General features: G+C 45.1%; 1 protein-coding gene across 1 annotated transcript; it reads right to left on the bottom strand.

Moving 5' to 3' along the window:
* Window positions 1–239: 239 nt before the first annotated feature.
* RELL2 (RELT like 2) lies at window positions 240–22,609 on the bottom strand. Its single transcript, XM_029583284.1, has 8 exons — window positions 21,610–22,609; window positions 19,816–19,994; window positions 16,761–16,977; window positions 13,724–13,789; window positions 13,536–13,599; window positions 11,676–11,864; window positions 4,842–5,331; window positions 240–768 (listed from the first exon to the last, which is right to left on the bottom strand). The coding sequence occupies exons 3-8, from the start codon at window positions 16,969–16,971 to the stop codon at window positions 742–744; spliced, it is 1,047 nt and encodes a 348-aa protein (XP_029439144.1). The 5' UTR covers window positions 16,972–16,977; window positions 19,816–19,994; window positions 21,610–22,609; the 3' UTR covers window positions 240–741.
* Between the last annotated feature and the right edge of the window lie 11 nt (window positions 22,610–22,620).

The following is a 22,620-nucleotide window of genomic DNA, read 5'->3' as shown; positions in this document are numbered from 1 at the left end:
GAGATTTCATTAGAGTTAACCTGCTGCATGGCAGGGAACTGGAGCATGAGGAGGTAGGTAGGACCCATGACCTCTGCCTGATGGAGATCAGGAATACCAGTAGGAGAGCATACATTTGCCCTCAGGATGGAGGTAGATGACTGCATACTAATTGAGTAACTCTTGCTTGCCACTAAAATGTGCAGTTTTGAAAGCAGAATAATCTCATATTCAACAAAACCTGAAGAGACCAGTTTTAGTGGCATAGATTATATTTTAATTGGTTTATATACATAAAAATAGGGAATTGTTTTTATTGTAGAACAGTGCACAAAAAGAACATTTTTACTTTGGAAGCCTCAGCTGAAAATTCAGACAGGTCTTACCCTCCCAGGTGCCAGTAAATACAAAGAGCCCATTAGCAAGAGCTATTTGTATCACTGCAGCCAAGCAGCACTCATATCTGTCTGCACCGTGACTCGAGGTCACCACAGAGCAGAACTAACTCTTAGTTCTTGCTTCCTGACGGTTTGAAGGATAATGCAGAAGGCATCAATAGAATTAAGGATTTTCAACATTATTCAAGGCAAATGCCAGTCTATGTGAGAGAGAGTTGTATTGCTGCAGCTATCAGGTTAGGAGCAAGGGAAGAATGATGGGCTGTGGGATCCTTGGAGCTTTTCATGAAAGGAATATAGGTGACCACAAACAATAAATCTGCAGAAAATGCAGCTTACTTCACAGTCATTTTGATAATTGCAGTCAATAGGGAGGTCTTCCTTTCTGTCCCTGTAGGGAAAAATACAACACAAGGTAGACTTATATCAACTATTTTGAGCAGATAAGCAGTGGCTTTATCTCCCAGAAAAATGACTGGACCACATGACAGAGGGCAGATCAACAAAGGCCTTATTTACTCAAAAACATCTGGGGCTTTGCTGGCAGTTTTCTGAAATTCTGGTCCTTTGACAATCAGAGGCTGACTTTATAACTAGAGCACACAAGAAAAAGGCGTGTCCTGGGTCTTTCAGATGCAGAATTCTACATTTTTTTTTATTAAGCATCAAAACTTGGCCTCCTTTTCTCGCTGAAGAGAGTCCAGGAGAATTAACCATTGAATTTTGTAATTTGGTCAACTCACTGAGGCACCAGAGAAGTTAAGTTCTATTGATTGCAACGCTAAGCGCTTACTCTATCCCTTTTTTCTCTTATATGCTGTTATCACCTGCCGCGGCTATGAGTGCTTGCTATATCTGGGATAGGCTCCAGGAAAGAAGGCTACCTCACGCCAGCAGGGTAATCCGTGCTTCTACCAATTCCGTCTAAGGGAATTAGGAGTGAGGCGATTACAGCTGCCTGGAGACCTGTGGCTACGGTTAATGTATCCTTGCTATAAATGGAAGGCCCTGCCATCCTCCCCTCGCCTGGGAGACTATGATGTGTTTCTGCTGGCAGCTTGCTGAAGAAATCTGAAATAAGAACTGTTACTATTTCAAAGGCATACATGTGTTTTTTTTCCTGTTTTGGAAATCCTCCATGTATTAGTATATAGCAAGGGCTTCTTTCCCATGACTTATTCTTTTTATCCCTTCTCTGTAGTGCTCCCTTTGCTTTCAGAGGGGTGTCGAGCAGCCCTGTTTAGGAAACCTAATCAGGCTGTGGAATCAAGGCGACTAGCATAGTGAAGTTTAAAAGAGGTTCGGACAAATTCTTGAAGGAAAAGTCCTAGAACATTAATTAGCCAGGTAAACTTGGGAAAGTCATTGCTATCCTGGGAATTAGTAAGAAGAAATACCATGATCTACTTTATTTGAGTCTGTCAGATACTTGTGACCTGGATAGGAGACAGGGTGCCGGGCTCAATGGACCTTGGTCTGACCCAGCCTGGCATTTCTTATGTGCTTAGCCTTGATTAGTGGAGGTTGATTAATCTCATAATATTGTTTGGCCTTGGAAGTTAGTTTGCATTATTTTTCCTGCTGGCTTAGATTTTGCTAGTCTTCATCAAGTCAAATTCTCAGGTCAGCAATCTCATGCTTACAAGGCTCGTTAAGTGGGGAAGAGACCTCACTTCTGACTTCTAGCAAAACTGAAAGCGGACAACGCCATGGGGCCAGAGGGGATGCATCCTAGAATATAGCAAACAAAATGATCACAGATAAAGTCCCCAATAGTCTGCCCAGCAATTTGTTTAGGGTTGTAACTGCTGCTTTATGCAAGTTACCCCCATGCCTTCTGTTAAGGGGTAGTAACTGTCGCCCCATGCAGAAATGTTGCACCTAAAGTTAACACAGGTTATCCTGTTTCTTCGTTTCTGTCCTTTAAGCTACTAGAGATCCTCGGCGTTTATCCCATCTCCTTTTGAATTCCATTATCGGTCTTATCTTCACTACCTCTTGAGAGGGCACTCCATGCATCCACCACCCTTTCCGTGAAGAAATATTTCCTGCTCTTCCTAAGTCTAGTTCCTTGGAGTTTCATGTCATGACCACTAGTTCTACAGTTCATTTTACATCAGAAAAGGTTAAACTCTTGTCCATTATTTATACATTTCAGGTGTTTAAAAGTCTGTATCGCATATCCCCTGTCTCTTCTCATGAGGATATACTTAATTAACTCCTCCAGTCTTAAGTCTTTTCAGTGCAGACCCCACACATCTTGGTTACCTCTCTCTGGATGGCTTCCATCCTGTCTCTGTCCTTTTTGAGATATGGTCTCCAAAACTGACCACAATAGTCCAGGTGAGGCCTCGCCAATATCAAAAGAATTTGGAGAAGTTCTGGCATTGTCCACTGAAAGATATGTTCCACAGATCTTTGGAGATGGGAGTGGTTCCATTTATTTTATTTATTTATTTATTTAAAATCTTTTCTATACCGTCGCTAAGTTATATACCATCGAACGGTTTACATGTAGGCACATATTTAATGTAGGGTAAAAGTGTACTATAGTACATTCTAACAGGTGCCGTCAGAGGATCGGTTACAATATATCATTAGACAAAATAATTTTTAGAGGAGTGGGTCATGACCGAGTGTACCGAAGGTATTTTCACGGGTAAATTTATCATGGGACTGACAAAGGGCAGATGTAATCTCTTTTCATAAAAGTAGTAAACAGCCCTGCTGTGTGGCTTGGCAAGTTAGCCACGTGGCAGTTATCCGGCTAGCTCTGAATACTGAAGTTAGCTGGATAACTTATCTGGCTAATTCAACTCCTCGCTCCACCGATTCCCTTGCCCCTAAGTTTTCCTGCAAAATATTACTTTGGTGGTGGGAAAATGATTGGAGACTCTATTAGAAAGAAAGAATAACAAACTATCGACAATGCAGTGGTTGCAGAATTCAAGGCAGCATGGTTTTACCAGAAGACGATAATGTTAAATGAGCTTGATAGATTTATGCAATTGGCTGACCAAGGAATTAGATTAAGGATGTGCTCTGGATGTGGTTTACTCTGATTTTAGCCAAACCTTTGATACTGTCCCATAAGGGATATGGAAGGCTCTTGAATAGACTGAGCAGCCTGCAGGTAGGCCCTAAGATGGAGGACTGGATTAAAAACTGGTTGAGAGATAGATGACAAAGTTTGTTCGTAAATGGAATCCATGCTGAGGGGAGAGTGGTGATTAGTGGAGTGCCTCAGGGGTCAGTCCTGGGGCCGGTTCTGTTCAGTATTTTTGTGAGTGATATTGTGGAAGGGTTAAAAAGAAAAGTCTGTCTTTGCAGATGCCACTACTATCTGCAACAAGGTAGACACACCTGAGGGAGTGGCCAAAATGAGAAGTAATCTAAGAAAGCTTGAGGAGTGGTCAAGTGCTTGGTAGCTGAAATTCAATGAAAAAAGTGCAGTCATGCATTTGAGATGTACAAATCCGGCTATACGAGATGATGGGTGAGAAGCTGATGTTTGCTGACCAAGAGAGAGAGAGCTGGGGGTGATGGTGTCTGATTTCAAGGTATTGAAACAATGTGCCAAGGCAGTGGCTAAAGCCAGAAGAAGGTTCAGATGTACAGAGAGGCACAGCCAGCAGAAAAAAAGGAAGTGCTCATATTACAGTACACGTCATGAGTGAGGCCTCACTTGAAATATTGTGTTCAGTTCTGGTGACTGCATCTCCAAAAGGATAGAGACAGTCCAGAGAAAGGCAACTAAACTGATGGGAGGGTCTATATCAGAATCCATAGGAGGAGACATGAGGATCTAAAAATGAATACCCTCGAGGAGAGGAGCCACATGGGGATAGGATACAGATTTTTAAATACCAGAAAGGTATTAGTAATGCACAAGAGGTAAACCTTTTCCAGACTCGGGGGCCAACATCAGAAATTATCTTTTCATGGAAGGGATGGTGGATACCTCCTGGTGGAGAGAAAAAAAGTGATACTGGATTTCAAAAAGGCATGGGATAAACACAAAGAGCCCTAGGAAGGTAATAAAGCACTAGAGAAACATGCACAGAGCTGCAGTTCCAACCCTAAAAACCTGGTTGACTAGACTAGCTGGGCCATTTGTGTCTTGTTCTGCTGTCATTTACTGTGGCACACCAGCTTTTTTTGTCAGGCATAGCGCCCCATGTACTCGTTTGTTTTCCCCTTGTTGAGCTAACATTGGAGGCAAACCATACTGGACCATGATTCCCATTTTTATTCCATCTTGCAAGTTGGGGCAAAGGTAAATTATGATCTTTAAAAGCTCGATGACAACTGTATAAAGTCTAGCGGATGTAATCTGAGCTGCACTGGGATCAAAGTGGGTGCAGGCTCTGGGCCGCACTGGCTTCCCCCTAAATCTGCTTACCTATCCCTTCTCGGAAAGACCTTCGCGTGGGACCATGGGCAATAATACTCGTAACCACGTACCTGCTGCTCTAGGTGTTCTTCTTCAGCGTCCTGCGTTCTGTCCAAAACCGCTCTTGAGTTGTTTTTCAGACTGTGCGCTGCTTTGATTTCAGTCATTTCTATCGTTGCCCTTTCCCCCAGTGCCTGCTGTGGGGAACTGTTTCTCCTCTTTTGTTTGCTTATGAATATTTTTACAGAGTCCTCTTCAAGTCCATTCCTTTGTGGAGGTGGCACCTGCCCTTCAGCCACTCCCGTGCTCCGGGCCTCATCTTGCAGGGCAGGATCCTTGCTGGATCTCTTTCGCTTGGGTCCTTTCTCCTGGGCACTGCCTGGCACTATTCCGTGCTGAGGGTGTTCTGGTTGAACTGGTCCATTTTTGTTGCATCCCTTCGGAGTTACTTCGGTGGTTTTCTCCTTGTCAGCAGCACTGTGCTTAGTGCTACCATTAGAAGGCGGATCATCCTGTGACTCCTGCAAGCTCGGCTTCTTCCCGATGTGAGTGACTCGAAACCTGGCAGTAGAAAGCAGTGGCATTAGAAAGTTCAACAGGCCCAGTTTAACCCACTGAGCTCCTGATTTTACCAGAGATTAAGAAAGCTGGCAACATAAATAATGTGGTGAACTCTATTACTTATCTGGGAACTTATCATGAGGTACAAAGGCATAGATATACAGAATTTTCTTCTTGGACTATGCACTGATGAATGGCAAGGCACGATTTATGGCACTTGTTTTAAAAAAAACAGATGTGAGTTGAAAACGAGAGTGAGGTAGAGGAAATTGTGATTCTAGATCACAATCCTAAATGCTGCTCAAAATTCAGGTACCTACGTGCAGACTGTGAGCTGCAATCACAACCCAAAATCCCCAAACAAAAAAAATCTTAAGTCCCTTTTTTTTTTTTTTTTTTTTTTGTGGGGAGTGGGGGACTTTCTTCCTGCTCCTTTTGGGCTTCAGCTCAGTGGGAACCAGGACTGGGATACAGGGCTATGAGCCTTCGTTCACAATCACACAGGGATTCCCCCCTGTTCTATTCCTTCCCATCTCACTTAGCCCAGTCATCACTGTGACAGTCCTCGGCTGGGGACTGGGTACCAGGATTAATTCCAGAACCCCTGCCATCCTGGGCCCTAAATCCAGCCACTCAGGTGTCCTCGTTGCACATCGACTGCAATGCCCTTCTCTGCCTCCCACAGGCTGTGAACACTGTCTCTGCAGCCTTCAGGCCTGGCTGGACATGAATCCCAAGTCCTCTGCATGTGTCCTTTATCTATCAATTCATCTATCTGTTGTGAGCTGACCAAATATACTGTGGGCCCAATTTATCAAGGGCACAGCCTACCTCTACCTCGGGCACTATTGATGCACAGTGAGACAAAGGCATGAGAGAGGCTAGTAGATAAAATTCTGAAGTTCAATAATAGTTTCTGATACAATCCCGAGTTACAGTTTACTCGCCCCTCTCTATTACTGAGAGGGGCATGTTGATGTTTATAACCTGGTCATGCCTTTGGTTGTCTCTTATGCTATACCTCTGGGGAAAAGCCTTTGGTAAACTAGGCCCAACGTATATTTGGCCAGCTCATCACAGCTCGCTGGATTAATAGATACATACTGTTCTGCACTAGAGAACAATTGAGTACCATAGCACCCAGTGACCTTTCTCTCTATCAAAGCCCTAGATTTAGCAAAATGCTATAAATATAGTGGATATAGCGCCTGTGAGAAAAAGGGGGCGTGGCTAGGCTAATTTCCCTGCTCCTGCATGCACTGATCAATGCACCGCTGAGTGCGGTCTCGGGAAAAGGTTTTTATCGCACATGCTGAGACGGAGAACAATATGTCATTCTACTATTTATACCACTGTAAGAGGGGAGCACTTTTAACTCAGTGTGATTTGGGGGGGGGGGGAGGTAGGTCTGTGAGAGCAATTTTACATACACAGTATGAGGTACAAACAGCAAAGTTGACATTGCTCTCTTACCTTGTTTGAAGTTAGGTAGAGAGTGCATTGAACACATCAAATCCTCTTGTACCTTTCATCGATTCAAACAGCAGAAAATCTTCAGTGATGTCAACTATGCTGTTCGTACCTCCTACTGTGTATGTAAAACTGTCCCCCAAACCCTACCCCAACCCCCCAAACCCCACTCCCGTTGCTGTGCATACTAATGCAGGTTGCGCCTTTTAATGCACGCGTTATGGCATTATAGCTAGCATTATCCATAAAGTCTAGAGGATGTAAATGAAGTGAAGAGGCATGGGGGTGGCTTGCGGGAATGACGGCCTCTACCTGGAGATTAATACCCTTATTCAATAAACGTACACACGGTTAATGCAACTCCAACTTTGCTCTATGCTTCAATGGCGAGGAAATGTGAAAAAAAAAGGATTTGCATCCACAAAAAAGCAGGGGAGTAGCTTGCTTGATACGGTGGTTACTACCCCAACCAAATAAGCCTGATACTTCACTTTAAATGCATATCCAGCATAGCTCTCTGCTTCAACGGCAGGGAGAATGATGAAAAGATCTCTGCTTCAATGGCATGGGAATGATGAAAAGATGATTTATATTCGGACAACAACCAACAAGGACTGAGTTGCACAGGCTGGATAAACATGCGTGGGAGTAGCTTGCTATGACGGCGGTTACTACCCTTAAACAATTAGCTAGATACTTCACTTAGATGCAGCTCCAGCACTGATACCCCTAACCAATTAGTTAGATACTTCACTTAGATGTAGCTCCAGCACTGCTAACTACATTGATGGCGGGGGTGGAAGGGAAATAGAACAAAAAAGTCCCTTACAAGGGACAAGAGTAACAGATAAGTATGGGGGGGGGGGGGGGAAGTGAAAGCTTGATGGGCAGACTGGATGGACCGTTTGGTCTTCTTCTGCCGTCATTTCTATGTTTCTATGTTAAGGCCCTAACACGAAATGATAAATGACACTGTAAGACTGCAAAGCGACATGTGACTCTTTCATAAAAGTATTTTAAAAAATTAGAAATGTGGAATTCATACTTAGGTTATTTTTTTCCCAGTCTTAAATATTTATTTCAATCAGACTATGTGAGCTTGGCTTGCTGCTAATGTAGCTCATTGCATGATAAGTGTTAAGGAGCACTGAGCTGATCAAGAGATAGCTAGGCACGTGTATCAAATTACATGGCAACCGAAACGGCATAATTATTCCGGAGAGTTTCTCACACTTTATAAACCACTTGAATTTTTCAGTTCACTGAGTTGAAAAGCAAGTGTGCAACTCTCTAGGCAACTTATTGTCACTGATCTAGCAGCAAGCCACTGTAAAATTCCACAGAGGATATTCAGCCTGGACCTAGCACACTCTTCCCCCACTCCCCTCCGAGCCCAGCAGCCCAACCCCTTCTTTCCCTCCTCCTCCTTCTCAGTGTGTGGGGGCCCTCTTCCTCGCTGCCCGCCCGTTCCTCTGCCTCCCTCTGGCTCCGCGGCTTGTGCTTTCTGGACCTGCTCTGCTCTGGCTTGTATATGTGTTGGAAGGCTGAGGGCGCCCCTTTGTGGCCACTGCTGAAACAGCACTAGCACTAGCACTGGCACACCAGCCGTCCTCAAACATATTCTACAGATAGAAGATATATTACGCTCGTGCAATGGCAAGCATTGCTATTATAGCCTCTTATGCACTACATCAACTTACCCTATAGATTTTACAATGGAAGATGTATTTTCTGGCAATTGGAATGTTCTTGTGTTTCAAGGTCACCCTTGCCTCGCTATCATTCCCTTATATTGCAATATAAATCTGACTTTCCTTGTAACTACATACAGTACCAACATTTTTGGTCAGGACCCACTAAGAAGACTGAGCAAAAATCACAGCACCTATCACAAATTAAAACGTGCAAATAAAAAATCTGCACCCAATATTTTACAACTCTGCAAGCTGTGGCTGCTGTGTTAATTCCATGTATCCAAGTGGACTAAGGGTCAACAAACAAATCAGAGGTGATACCTTCTTACTGGCCCTAAATTAATACATCAGGGACGAGCTTTCCAGAGTTTCTCTCTCATCACTGATCTGATGAATGGAGAATAATTCTCAAAAGCTCATCACAAAATCCAACATATTTTTTATTTGTCAAAACACCACAATACAAATCACTAAGTGGCGGATTTTCAGAGCCCTGCTCGCCTAAATCCGCCCAAAACCGGGCGGATTTAGGCGAGCAGGGCCCTGCGCGCCGGTGAGCCTATTTTACATAGGCCTACCGGCGCGCGCAGAGCCCCGGGACTCGCGTAAGTCCCGGGGTTCTCCGAGGGGGCGTATCGGGGGCGTGTCGGGGGGCGGGCCCGGTCGTCGCGGCGTTTCGGGGGCGTGTCGGCAGCATTTTGGGGGCGGGTACGGGGGCGTGGCTACGGCCCGGGGCGGTCCGGGGGCATGGCCGCGCCCTCCATACCCGCCCCCAGGTCGCGGCCCGGCGCGCAGGAGGCCCGCTCGCGCGCGGGGATTTACTTCTCCCTCCGGGAGGCGTAAATCCCCGGAGAAAGGTAAGGGGGGGGTGTAGACAGGGCCGGGCGGGTGGGTTAGGTAGAGGAAGGGAGGGGAAGGTGAGGGGAGGGCGTTAGAGGATTCCCTCCAAGGCCGCTCCGATTTCGGAGCGGCCTTGGAGGGAACGGGGGTAGGCTGCGCGGCTCGGCGCGCGCCGGCTATACAAAATCGATAGCCTTGCGCGCGCCGAGCCAGGTTTTTAGCAGATATGCGCGGCTCCGCGCGTATCTACTAAAATCCAGCGTACTTTTGTTTGCGCCTGGAGCGCAAACAAAAGTAGGCTATTCGCGGAGTCTGAAAATCCACCCCTAAGTATTTTATACGTGCAACATGGAAAACGTTTTACTCTAATATGTAGAATAATTAAATATTTAAGTGAAGATTCCTAGAATATCGTAATAGTACATCATAAGGCCGTCCTTTCCACTTTCTCCCCCACTCCATTGGCCTTCCCCCTTCCATGCTCTCTCCTCCACTCCCTCAAGCCAGCACCCTTCACACCTCCTGTGTCCCCCCCCCCCCCCCCACATACTCACCTCTCTCTGCTTTCGATCTTCCCCATCTCTAATGTCCTCCATTCTCTGCCTGACCCTTACATGTGCTATCACAAAAGCCCCCACATCCTCTGCACTCTCTTTCCCCACTCCATTATCTCTGTCCTCCCCTCCTCCCAACCTACCCACCAGGTCTCCCTCCACCACCTCAAAGCTTGATCCCATTTTGCTCTCTCTCCTCCAGAGCTCAAACCTCTGCTGTCTCCCATCATCAAATCCCCTCTAGGTTCTTTCCCCTGACCCATTCCTTGCTGTCCCACCCCTCTGCTCTCTCCCCCCAAGCCCAACCTCCATCCGTTGTCCTTACCCCCAGCCCCTTAGGCCTGACTTCTTCCACTTTTATTACCCCCAGGCCCCATCTGCTGCACTCTCTTCCTCCATCCCCTCTACTTTCTCTCTATCCTCCCAAGAACCAACCCCTCTGCTCTATCTCCTCCTTCCCCAGGCCCAATCCCTCCAGTTTTTCCCCAACCAGTCTCCTCCTTCCTGGTGTGGGTCGAAGCTGTTGCTGGTCAATGTCATGCATTCCCTCCTCCTCCTTCCCAGCCTGCTCCTGCTGTCTCGGGCAGATAATACAGCCACTGCCCTCCTTTTGTCACCCACCCAAGGTGCCAAATTCTGAGTGGGAGGGGAATTCTGTGTCCATCCTGCATTGTGCGGAAGTAACACAGGTACCGATTTGTTCTATGGGAGGTTAGTGAAAAAAAATCAGCAAATTTCAGAGGGACTGGGGTGGTTCAAGAGCATTGACACAATGTTAAATAATCTTTCATCTTCTGGGCACCATCCCAATTGGTGGCCTATGTGAAATGAGTTGGTGGTCTCAGTCCATCTCCTCGTGATCCTGTGACTACATCATTGAAATTACCATCAATATCTGGCATTAAAGCAGCCCCTTTGTTGGAGGGCACAGCTAAACATGAAGCAGGCATGGAGACTGAGTTGCCATAGGGAGAGCTGGTTCCTTCTAAAACTGGGTTTTGGACAGTAAGAAGGTAATGTGGGGAAGTCAGCGCTCTCACTGACTATGCTGTAGCAGTGGTGCAGATAAAGGGAGGACTTTGGTTTCCAGTGCTGTGAATCATTATTTCAGCAACAAGAAAAATCTCTCTCAAAATGTTTTCCGAGTGATTTGTCCCATAACCTACTTGTTAATCTTCTGCTAATTAATGTCTGCTGTCCAAACAATTTGAAAAACCACTGGGTTTTCTTTCAGTTTTTTTGCCCTCTCTTTTTCCCTTCAACCCAGGCTAATTGCCCAAATGATTCGGGTCCCAAGGTGGCTGAGGCTGAATGCACCTGTGCCTATTGTTTAGCTAATGAATACCTTCTCTCTTAGGTAATGGCAAACATATTCCCACCACGACACAGGCGCACATCCTGCCAGCTTTCACTAGACAATGGATGTAGTGCTTTAGAGGAGCAAAAGGGATGGCCCCCACAACTGCTTAACCGTAATTATTACACACGGTCGAGCTGGCCACTTTATCCATTGGTGATTTTTACCTACAGTGCCTGAATGCTTTGGAGTGCTGAAAACTGGAATATAAATCAAATAAATAAATAAATACATTTGAACTCGGCTCCTTGCGAGAGATGAGGAGGTTCAACCAGGCCTCTGTAACTCAACCTTTTCAAAGGTGATGGCTTATTAGGTGGCATTTAGCCACCGAGCTGCAAGATCTTAGAGGTATGTACAACTACCAAGGAACTTCCTTCCTTATTACCAGCCACTGAAAACTGAAATGAATCCTGCTGGGGCGTGTACCTCCCGACTGAAAAAACGGTGACCTCTCCAGGCTGTGGTTTGCCTTTGCTGTCTTTAGATCGGCCCATCCGGTACAATCGACTTTTCTTCTTCTGGCTGCAGTGAATGCAAGGAGCCAATGTGGATCCAAGGTGGACTGTGTGATGGTGCGGTGGCCCAGCATCCTGGCTGCCACGGTGGGGACAAAGGCTGCAAGAGGGGAACAACAGTTTGGTCCTTGTAATTGGGGTTTGTTTTTTTTTTATTCATGCTCATTTACATATCCCTGAGATGAATAAAGAAAAAAAACCAACCAATTTTGTGCAAAAATTCATTCTGTTCACAAAAGCACATAGGGAAGCTGCCTGTACTAGTAGCAGCAAAATAAATGTACTTCTCTTTGGGACAGAGTTACAACTTGGTTCAAAGACTTAAAATATTATTTGTGCATCATTTAATGTGTGTGAGTTTTTGCCTTGCACCAAATTTAGATCTTAGGTAAACCTCACTAAGTTGTACTAGGAAATAATTTGTTAGTTAATTGTACAATGTTTTTTATAGCATAATGATGGAAACCGTAATATATGTTTGTAGAATCCTTAAATTTGGCACAAATGCAAGCAATTTCATTGGACACACAAACCAGCCGCCATATTGAGAGGGGTGGGTGAGGGCATCTTTTTGTCCGGGCTATGAAATGGACTACTTCTGTCCTGAGGGGTAAGAAAACCAATATGGGAGGAGGCCATACAATTGGTCCCAAACTTAATTAGACCTGGACATTTTCCGCTGTTCGTTCCTGTATCCTATATTGACTTCTCTCTGTACCCCTGTACAGCAAAGCATGCACTGACAGTGCTCTATGGACATCATAATCATACAGCCTGAAATTGCTTGCATCATCATTTATCGGAAGAAAAACATTAGAGGGGAAGACAGCAAATAGGAAAGTTGTTATTTTCTTGAGCAACAGAATTATATAGATTCAATAAGTGAGCTGTGCAATCTTTCCACTGTCAATCGCTTGACTCATCATTTATCAGAAGAAAAACATTAGAAAGTTGTTATTTTCTTGAGCAACAGAATTACCTACATTCAGTAAGCGAGCTGTGCTACCTTTCCCATTATCTTCAACAGAGCAGGCAGCTTTCCGATTCTGAGGCCGAACGCATAGCTAAGAGATTTCATATCACCAAAAGCAAGACACAAAGAAAGGGCAGAAGTGTGATATGAATTAACTCAGAGGTGAGGCGACTCCCCATGGCACTGCTGCCTCATCAGCTCTAGGGAGTAAGAGTGAACTGAGGTGGCTCTGCTGCAGAATCCAAGAAACACGGGCATCAACACAGGAGCCTACCCGAGGCACTACTACTTTCTGCCAGGAAGAAGAAAGAGAGAGAGTCTGCTGATCTCCCCCTACAAATGAGCGGAGACGAGCAAGAAGACACAGGAAGGGGCACCCGTGCTCGCAGAGTTTCACGGTGGATTGGGCAGGTCTCTGGGGTGCTGACAATTTATCTCGGATATAGCTGGGAAGGAAGGAGCAGACATTAAGTTTCTGCTTTTGGTACTGGGATACTGGTGTTTCCCTTTGGAAGTAGGGGAGGGAGCAGAGCTGGATAAAGGTTTGTTCCAGTATTGTTAATAATCCCACACCCCCACTGTGGAAGGATCTGGAGGGATAGAAGTTTCCCCCTGTGGTGCTGGGTGAATTCGAACAGGAATGAGGAGCAGGGAGAGCTGAATTGGTCTGATACTGGGAATTTTCCACAGGAATGGCCTGGGTGCCACAGTAGTGGTTGGAGATTTTTCCCAGGGGTGCTGTTTTACCTTTAGTAATCACTGCAGTACCGACTCTCGTAGTCTCTGCTTATTTCTCACCTTGGCATAGCAGGTACCTCCCCTTCATTGGTCCCCAGCATCTGCTTCAAAGCCTCTACATTTGCTAGCAAGAAAAAAAAAAACAAATCAATGCACAGTCTTTTTGAAATTGCACATGGAAATTGCACAATATGTATAATTTGGTTAAAACTTTGATAAGGACAGACCCTGTTCTTAACTTTGTCTACCTTCATTCTCAATGATGCACTTCACTATCCGCTCCACTGTGTCTTCATTTGAAACCTCTTCGGTATCTGCAAAGCAGAGAATTAGCAGCATGTAAAAGATTTCAGTCAAAGCACAGGGCCATGCGACACAGAGACAGAACTGCAAAGTAACTTGGCTCGGGAAACCTATGAAACAATGGATCAGAAAGACAATGCATGGATGTGACCTACTGAGCCATAGTACAGGAACAAAACGTATGCAGTCCCCTCACAGCTGCTACAGAACAGGGATGGTGAACCCCAAGGAGTCCGAATGCACAGTACCAAAGAGCGGGGGAGTTCCCATTCAGTATCCCTCTCTCAATCTGCCCATCCAGTTTCTCTCTCTCAGCCACATCCTGTTCCCCCCCCCCCCATCCAATCTCAGTCCTCCCACTAGTCTGTATCTCAGTTTCCCCAAACTGTCCCCACCAGTATTTCTTAGTTCTCTCATCTTGTTCCCACCTGTCTCTGATCAGCAGCTCCTTCTTGCTCCCCCATACTCTGTCTAATGTCTGTCTCTCTTATCCCCCTCAATCCCTCTCTCTCTCTCCATCCCCTACCCTGTCCCCACCAGTCTCTCTCTTGGCAGGCCCAGCACAACATTCCCCAACATGCACAAGAAAAAGAGGGGTTTGACAGCCCCAAAATTAAAACCTCCCTTACCATCCCTTGTGCTACTTGGCTCCCCCATCCTCTGCCCACCACCAGTATCTTCCCTGTCCCTGCTCCCATCCCCTCTCTTTCTCTATCTCCCTATGAACCCCTCTCCCCTCCAGCACCCTCTCCCACTCCCTCACATGCATCCTCTACCATTACCCCTTCTGGCTCTCACATATATGTGCCCTCTCACCCATTTACTTGTTTTCAAATCGCTACCCCTCAGAAACATTCACCCCACTTTTGCACTGTCCCCCCTGTGTGTGTCTCTCAAATCTTTCCTCCTCCCCATCACCATCTCTGACTCTCTCACCCCTCCACCCTCACCACACCTCTGGCTTCCATTCTTCCACCACCCGCCCCATCACCCCTTATGGCTCTGTTACCCTCCTTTTACCCTTTCACCACCTCTGTCTCTCACCCACCTGTTCATTTTCAGTACCTGTAGTTCACGGTCACCCATCCTCACCTTCCCTCCTCTTTCACCCTCTCTGCTCTCTCCCACACACACTCCCTCATGACCTCTGCCCCATATAACGTCATTTCTGTTTTTTCACCCCAACGCCACCATCACCATCACCAATCATCACCACTTGCTTTCTTGCACACATATCCTCCCCCCTCTCCCCGGTTTTCTCACACCTCCTCTACTGCCTTTCTACGTTCTTTTCAACCCCTTCTCCTCCCGACACTGGCTCTCTCACGCTCTCTGCACTCCTCCCCCATGGCTCTCATACAATCCCCTATCCTGGTCCTCTAGCCCTCCGTTTCTCTCATCCAAGCCCCTGTGCCCTCATTGACCTTGCAGAAGAATAAGCTGCCAGACAGTTCAATTTGCACTGATGACTTCAGAGAGATGGGGATGGAAACATCTCCCCCACATTGTAAGCACCTCCTTGTGCTGCCCCCCTTTTTATGTCATTGCCTCCAGAAGCATTCACCCCCTTCTCCCCACACCCCAAATTGTGATAGCTTGGGTGACTTTCTCCTCCCCTCTGTTAAGCACAGTGAGCTGCTGGGCTTGGGGCAGTGTATACTCCACCCACTCCCCTCCAGACAGCAGACCAGAAAAGAGTCCTCTGCTATAGGCAGCAGCTAGGTGGAGGGGAGCTCCAACCTTCTCCTGCTGGAGGTAGATTCATGGAAGAAGTACAGCAGAAATGCCTCTGATCTAGCCCTGTGGCTGCAGCAACCAGCAGCATGCAAGATCAGTAAGGGAGGGGCTGGAGCAGAATGGCTCTTCTCTGCTCTACTGTGTGAGCTTTTTGCTCCAATCCCTTCTCTCCTGTCCTCTGCAGTGCTGCTCAGCTGCATGTGGCCAGAAGGGCAAGAGCCAGAGACTGGCTTCCCCCACTATACGCATGGTGACAAAGACATTGCCCTATAAACAAAACATGTTTGTTACTAGTGTGATATGGAGGAATTATGCTCCTACTTTCTTTTTGAGAACTGTTACAAAGCCCACAGGTAAAAGCACCCATAGACTTGGCATCAAATAGCAAGCTCAATGTTGCACATAGATATCAGTAAAATCTCACAGCACAAAAAAAACAACAATCCAAAAACAGACAAATGCAGATTCTGTAGCACAGAACTGGAGACTGTGCCCCATCTTGTGACTGGGTGCATCATGCTGATGGCAGAAGGCCTAAATACAGAAAGGCCCAATAACACAACACAGATCATTTATTGGAAACCTAGATCATGACCCTGACAGAAATGGAGAGATTGAAGACATGGTGATTACATGGGACATATTCATTTCAATGGATAAAAAGCTTGATGCCAGAAGATCAGACATGGTAAAGGAGCCCAAAGAATGACTTTATAATAGAAGTGTCAGTGCCAACTGAAATGTTTGTAAACCGTTGTGACGGCTAGTCTAAACAACAGTACATAAAAGCCTAACAAATAAATAAATAACATAGGGGCAGAAGATCAAGTACAAGAGATGCAATCAGAAATCTTAAAAAACATAGTAGAAAATTACAGAATTAGTCCCAATTGGCTTAGGTGCTACAGCCTGATTGGAAAGAACTTCCAAGCGTACCTCAGTATCTTGCCTGCAGATATTACATCAGAGGTACGCATCTCCGGTTCTCAAGTGTTGCAAATACAGGTTTTCAGGATATCCACAATGAACATGCATGAGGTAAATTTGCATATAATGGAGGTAGTACATACATATCTGTCTCATGCATGTTCATTGTGGATAGCCTGAAACCTGACTGGTTAGGTGTGCCCAGAGGACTGAGTTGAGAAGCGCTGGTGTAAATGTTTATTCAGTTTTGTGCCAGAATACCTAAGGGCCTTCTCCTCTTGTCCTGAGATTAATTATATCCACTTTTCCCTTACTCACTAGCCTGGTTTTCTGTTAACGCATCTGTGGTCTCTGGATCCATGTCATCTGGGGATGTGCGGCAGCGGTACCCCTTCTTCTTCAGCACGTGACAAATTAAAAAGCCCATTAGGCCCATAATGAAGAAAAGCAGAACCAAGAGGAAAAGCATGTATGGATTCTGCTGAGGGTCTGTCTCCTCCTCCTCCTCCATGCTGCTCGTCTCTGACATGGGGATCTAGAGAACAGGAAAAAAAAACAGAACATCCAGCACTTGGATTCTCTTTATCCCCTTTTCCCATCCTCATCCCTCTCTGGTTCACTCTTATGAAGGGAAGAATCTTATCATCACGTTTCATATTTCTTTCTCACTGCCCCATGAATATGTCTTTAATCCTCAATAGAGATTCACTAGCCGGGCGCAAAACTATGTAGCACTAAACTCATTCCTGGCTATCCCAAACTCTTCCACCAGTTGTTGATGCAGAATCCCAGGCAGTAGCCCAGCCAAATATATAATAAAGAAATCCTCGTCCTGTTAGTCAGATCTTGGGCACAGATATTTGCAACTCTCACATCAGTTTTATGTATAAACAAAATTTCCAGTCCCAGTGATTAATCTTGTACTCAAGAAGGATCTGTTTCTTCAGTTACTATAACTTTGTAAGAGTAGGGGGACACACAATGAAGTTACTAGGTAATATATTTAAAACTAATAAGAGAAAATATTTTTTAACTCTGCACATAATTAAGCTCTGGAATTTGTTGCCAGAGGATGTGATGAAAGCTATTAGTGTAGCTGTATTTAAAAATGGTTTGGACAAGTTCCTGGAGGAAAAGTCCATAAACCATAAAGGTGGAGTTGCAGAAATGTATTGCATATCCCTGGAATAAGCAGCTTATATTCTATTGACCCCTTGGGATCCTGCCAGGTACTTGTGACCTGGATTGGCCATGGTTGGAAACAGGATGCTGGGCTTGATGGACCTTTGGTCTGACCCAGTATGGCAAGCCTTATGTTCTTATGTTCTAATTCTAACATTATAAAGAATCATTAAAAAGTAAAGTTTCCTGTTTCGGTTTTCCTGCCATGTTTCTCTGGGTTTGATATACTGTATATCCTCAGGGACAATACAATCAACAATAAAGGGGAATGTAAAACCAGCAGGAAAATGATGAGATCTCTCCAAGTGCACTCATTATTCATTTGATTTTACAGTGTTTCATGATCCTGGATACTCAAGTGGGAATTATTGGAGAGAATGGTGGTAAGAGAAAGACAGCACTTGCTGGAGTGTTAAAAACCAGCTTTATTAATAATATTAGTATATTAGTAATATAGTAAAGCAATGATATGCATAGTGCAGGTTCCTAATGGTACCATGAACTTTGATCACCAATGGGTGGATGGCACCACATCGTTACTGGAAGCTGAGCCAGAAGTGGATAAGAGGCTCTCTTCCTGCTGGCTCGGCTTTAGGGTGCCTTTAGTGTCCAGACAGGGAGTCCTTTTAGAGAGATGTCTCCTCTGGGGATCCTCTCTCACTGTGGGGGAGAGGTATCCATGTTGGAGGGCAAAGTTTTGGGGAGGAGACACAAGACATGGCCTCCCCCAATTTATAAACTGCTGGGATGCCAAACTGGTGCACTAGCAGTTTACCAGAGCCCTGGATAGGAGCTACATTTATATGCAAAAAGTCAGTTACATTCAGCTCCTACTTGGGCTTTAGTGCATAATATGCTAATGACCAGTGAGGTTATTAGCATGCTAATTAAATGTGTAAAATATGCTGGTTCATCAAAGCTTAAAGCAGCTGCATGGGTGCTAAACAGCACATTTTTCTCCACATTAACGTTAACTCACTTTCAGTATAGACGTCATTGTATTGTACTACGTGAATCGTTTTCAGTACTTGCGATTTCTTCTCTATAAAGGAGTAGGTTTCTCAAGGGCACAGACTCTTTTCCTATTACCCTCTGCCATACACTTGCATTACTTTTTTCTTTCCTCTTGTTGCCTCACCTGCCAGCTCTCCTTTATCTTGTCATTTTCAACATTAAACAGCCTCCCCCCCCCCCCCCATTGCTCATCTCTTCCTCCCTTGTCATTATTTATTTTTTTACTTATATTTAGCTTATGCCTTTTCACTGCTATAATTTTATTGAATTTATTGAAAGTTCAAAAAGACTGTCTGAAGCGATGCCCAACAACACATGCATAATTAATCCATCATAAAAATCATAAACCAGAGTTCAAAACAATAATCATTAAAATGAATACTAACCAAGCTTTCTAGCCTCAAGCCCTTCATTTCTCCTTATTCTTAAGAGCTTTACCCCTATTTCTCTCCTTGGTTTGTCATTTGCTATTACCCTGATATTTCTCACCTCTTTCTTTCCAGGCTGGGGTTTTTTTTTCTACTTTTTCTGTTTATAGCTTTTCCTCTTTGCCATTTGATTTCTCTGTTCCCCTTCCTATCTTTCATCTAAGCTCCCATTTTACATCATCAGCATCCCCCCTAAGCATCTATTTCCCCCCTCTTACCTCCTCTTCTCACTTCTCTCTTGCCACTGTTTACCTTTTTCCTGCTTTTGCATTCTGTTTCTCCTTTAAACCCCTCCCTCCTTCATGATTTTTTCGCCCTATCCTCTTGCCTTCTTTTCTTATTTCTATTCCTCTCCTGAGATCACAGTAGCAATGCCTCTCTCCCCACCCGTCAACTCCCCGTACACACTTAAGCATTTGTCTTGTTATCCATCGCATTTACTCTCTGCATCTTGATCCTTTGTGACTCCCGCCCTGCATCCTTTATCTTTTCCTTTCTCTCCCAATCCCTGTAGCTGCTGCTTCTCCATAATTAAATACCAATTTATTCTTTTGCAATGTCTGCAACAAAAATATTAAATGTAAAGGTCAAAAACATCCAGCCTAGCAGGTTCAAGAATCCCCTTGTACTGCAGCAGAAAGCAGTCCTGTGTCATTCAGGAGAATGCTGCAGCTGGAAGGAAGGAATCCTTTCTGCAGTTTTAACATATTACTTGCTGTACAATAACACTGTCGCAGTAGTGACTGTACCTTCGTCTCTCCGTTCACGCTCTCCTTTCTACCGGACACCTTCTGCTGTCCCTGCACACAGACTGCTGGATACAATCTGACCTTCAGGTTGTCTTTGCATTGATTTCACCAGTTCACCGCTCACCCCTTCGAGGAATATTGTTCCTCAATCATTTGCACTCCGGTATGTGCTTTCATCTCTACCAAAAGCAAAAAATAAAATAAAAACATCATCTCCAGCTCTATCCATCCTTTTGGGCTCTCAGTTGGCCCCTGCTGTGCTAAACTCACCCTTAAATGCATCACCTATCAGCTTCCTCCATTGGTAGCTTCATACCTGGAGAATCTGGTAGTTTGACAGAATCTGATTGGTCGACTTCAGCTGTCTCCTAGCAACACTGCTTCCCTCCTGCCAAGTCCCACTCTGGGACACTGAGCTCAGCATTGGCACAGCCCCGAGCTCCCATTTTACCTCCAGAGTAGCAATAAAGGAAGAATGGGCCCTCAAGAAGAAATCTCCCTTTATCATCTTAGTTTTCTGCTTTGATTTCCCTTCTTCCAGTGATTCTCCTTAAAGACAAGATTCCACAACATCTGCTATATGAGGAGGATACATACCCCAAAAAGGACAGAGGAATGGCTGCAGCCGTGTGACAGTGATAGTGTGTACACATGTGACCACAGCTGTCAAATGGTATATGAAGTTATATACTGGGTACATTATGTTGTGTTCAGCAATAACCAGGCAAATAACTGTACATGTGACCCAAAGATAAAATTCTGATAGACTTTTAGATACCCATCCCATCTGTTAGTACTGATGCAGTCTGCATTGTAGACTATTATTCAGAAAAGATGCAACACTGATTTAAAGAGACTATCTAAAGGAGGGAAAAAAAAAAGGACACCCTGCATCCATGTACTGTGAAGAATGGATCACGGATTGAATCAGTGGTGAGAATTTCAGCTTGCCAGATCAGTAACTCACTTATAGAGGGGAAATAAATTCTGATACATTCTTCTCCACTTGGTCAAGTTTGCTATATCTAAATGTTATGTCCTTCAACTTAACTTATCTTTAAAATAAGATTTATATTCACGTTTTTCAATACAGTGCTGATCACAAAAAATATAACTCCTCTGATTATTTTGGTTCTAAATAGTCACATTGATGTTATGATTTTATCAAAGTTTTTCAACTAGAAAATTATTAGGACCCTGCATAAATTACACTATGAATAGTGGGGCAAAGTTAAAAAAAAAAAAAGCAGCCTTTGTGTTCTTCCTGTCTTTACCTATTAGACACCCCCACAAGTCACAGTTATGGGCTGCAGTCTATTCTATATCATATGTGTAGTCACAGCTATACAGTCCTCACATTTTTGCCTCCTATTTTGTTTATCCAATTATTTATTTATTTATTTATTTAGTTATTTATTTATTTAAAAGCTTTTATATACCGAAGATCATGTACTAGTACATATCGCTTTGGTTTACATATAACCAGAATTATAAATACCATGGGCATGGTGTACATGGAACAATAAACAAATTATAATAATAATAGTAGTAGTAATAATAGTAATAATACTAATAAACAATAATAAACAATAAAACCTGAGCAAGCAAAAAACAGGGTACACCTTGAATAAGTAGTACAATGAAGTATTATGCAAGGAGAACATTAAATATGTGTGGCACAGTTAAGGTTGTGTAGGACTTTATTATTAGCATGGGACTTTAGGTGAAGGCTTCCGTTAAATATGTTAAAAGGAAATGGGAAGAAGCAAATAATTACAGATATAAACCTCCTACCAGGGCAAATGCGTTGGAAATATTAGCTAGTGATGAGCCAGTGGCACCCACAGTGGAACATAAAGGTCTCGTCTTTGGTGGTCTCCCGTTTCCACAAGCATCAAGGAAGAAATCGCAGCAAACAATTTCTTTAGAAACAGTAACAATTTGTATCCATGTTAGTAGCATCTCCTTAAATCGCAGGTCATCCGTGGTCCAGTGATTTTGCTTCTCCTGTTCAGATTTCGGAGTTTGACATTTACGTGAAGGTCTGTCCAAGGGGAATCTAACGCCCTCTGGGTCATACTGTGATGACCAACGCTCTTGCACCGCGGCTTCATCTTATGGTGTGCAGGGGGCAGGACTGGATTAAAGGGCGGGCCCGCGGGCAGCCGGCCTGGGGATTTCTCGGGCTGTGGCTCTGGGGACCAGTAGCTGCTGCATATTGATCGGCCAGTGAGAGAGGCGTAACCTGGCCACTGTATACAGTTAAGAGGTCGCATCCCTTGTAATCCCGATGCAGCAGCAGGGGGGGGGGGGGCTCGTACTCTGCAGGTATCAAGAGGAAATCGGTGTCAGTGCTCCTATCCCCGGGCCGGACCCAGGCCTGTGGGCATGGGTGCCAACTTCTAAAACCGATTGCGGGGGGCTGCTATCCTCCCTGGATACAGTGAAGGAGTTTGCATAATATTCGGGGGGGGGGGGGGGTGCCCAAGCACCCGCAGAGGTGATCCCTATGCATATGGGCAGGCCAGAGCAGTGCCCAAGGCGGGGGAGGGGAGGGGAATCGCCCCCCACCCCCAATAATACAGTAACAGGCTCCAGCACCGCCTGGACCAGCTGGAGGCGGCTGCCATCCCCTAGCCCAGAGCTAACGCCGAGGGGCGGTTCCGAGCAGCTCGGCTCTGCCTCCCACGTTAGGAACCGCCTCTCTCCACTGCTCCCCTGCTTGAGCCCCACAGTGGGCGGAGCCCCGCCAGGCCTGCGGCGGGGAGGGGCCCAGCCGAGAGCCACGGCTGCCGGCCTCCAATT

This window comes from Rhinatrema bivittatum, chromosome 18 (assembly GCF_901001135.1).
Source record: "Rhinatrema bivittatum chromosome 18, aRhiBiv1.1, whole genome shotgun sequence".
Classification (NCBI taxonomy): Eukaryota; Metazoa; Chordata; class Amphibia; order Gymnophiona; family Rhinatrematidae; genus Rhinatrema; species Rhinatrema bivittatum.
This window is presented reverse-complemented; position numbering and strand designations above follow the sequence as displayed.

What these genes read in the sequence shown, in the direction of transcription:
- RELL2 (XM_029583284.1), bottom strand. Translation starts at nt 16,971, where the DNA reads ATGTCAGAGACGAGCAGCATGGAGGAGGAGGAGGAGACAGACCCTCAG. An exon ending in GTTAACAGAAAACCAGGCTA is followed by an intron (nt 13,790 to 16,760) that starts GTGAGTAAGGGA and finishes TCTGCTTTGCAG; the next exon opens with ATACCGAAGAGGTTTCAAAT. An exon ending in ACCGTTTTTTCAGTCGGGAG is followed by an intron (nt 5,332 to 11,675) that starts GTACACGCCCCA and finishes TTCTACTGCCAG; the next exon opens with GTTTCGAGTCACTCACATCG.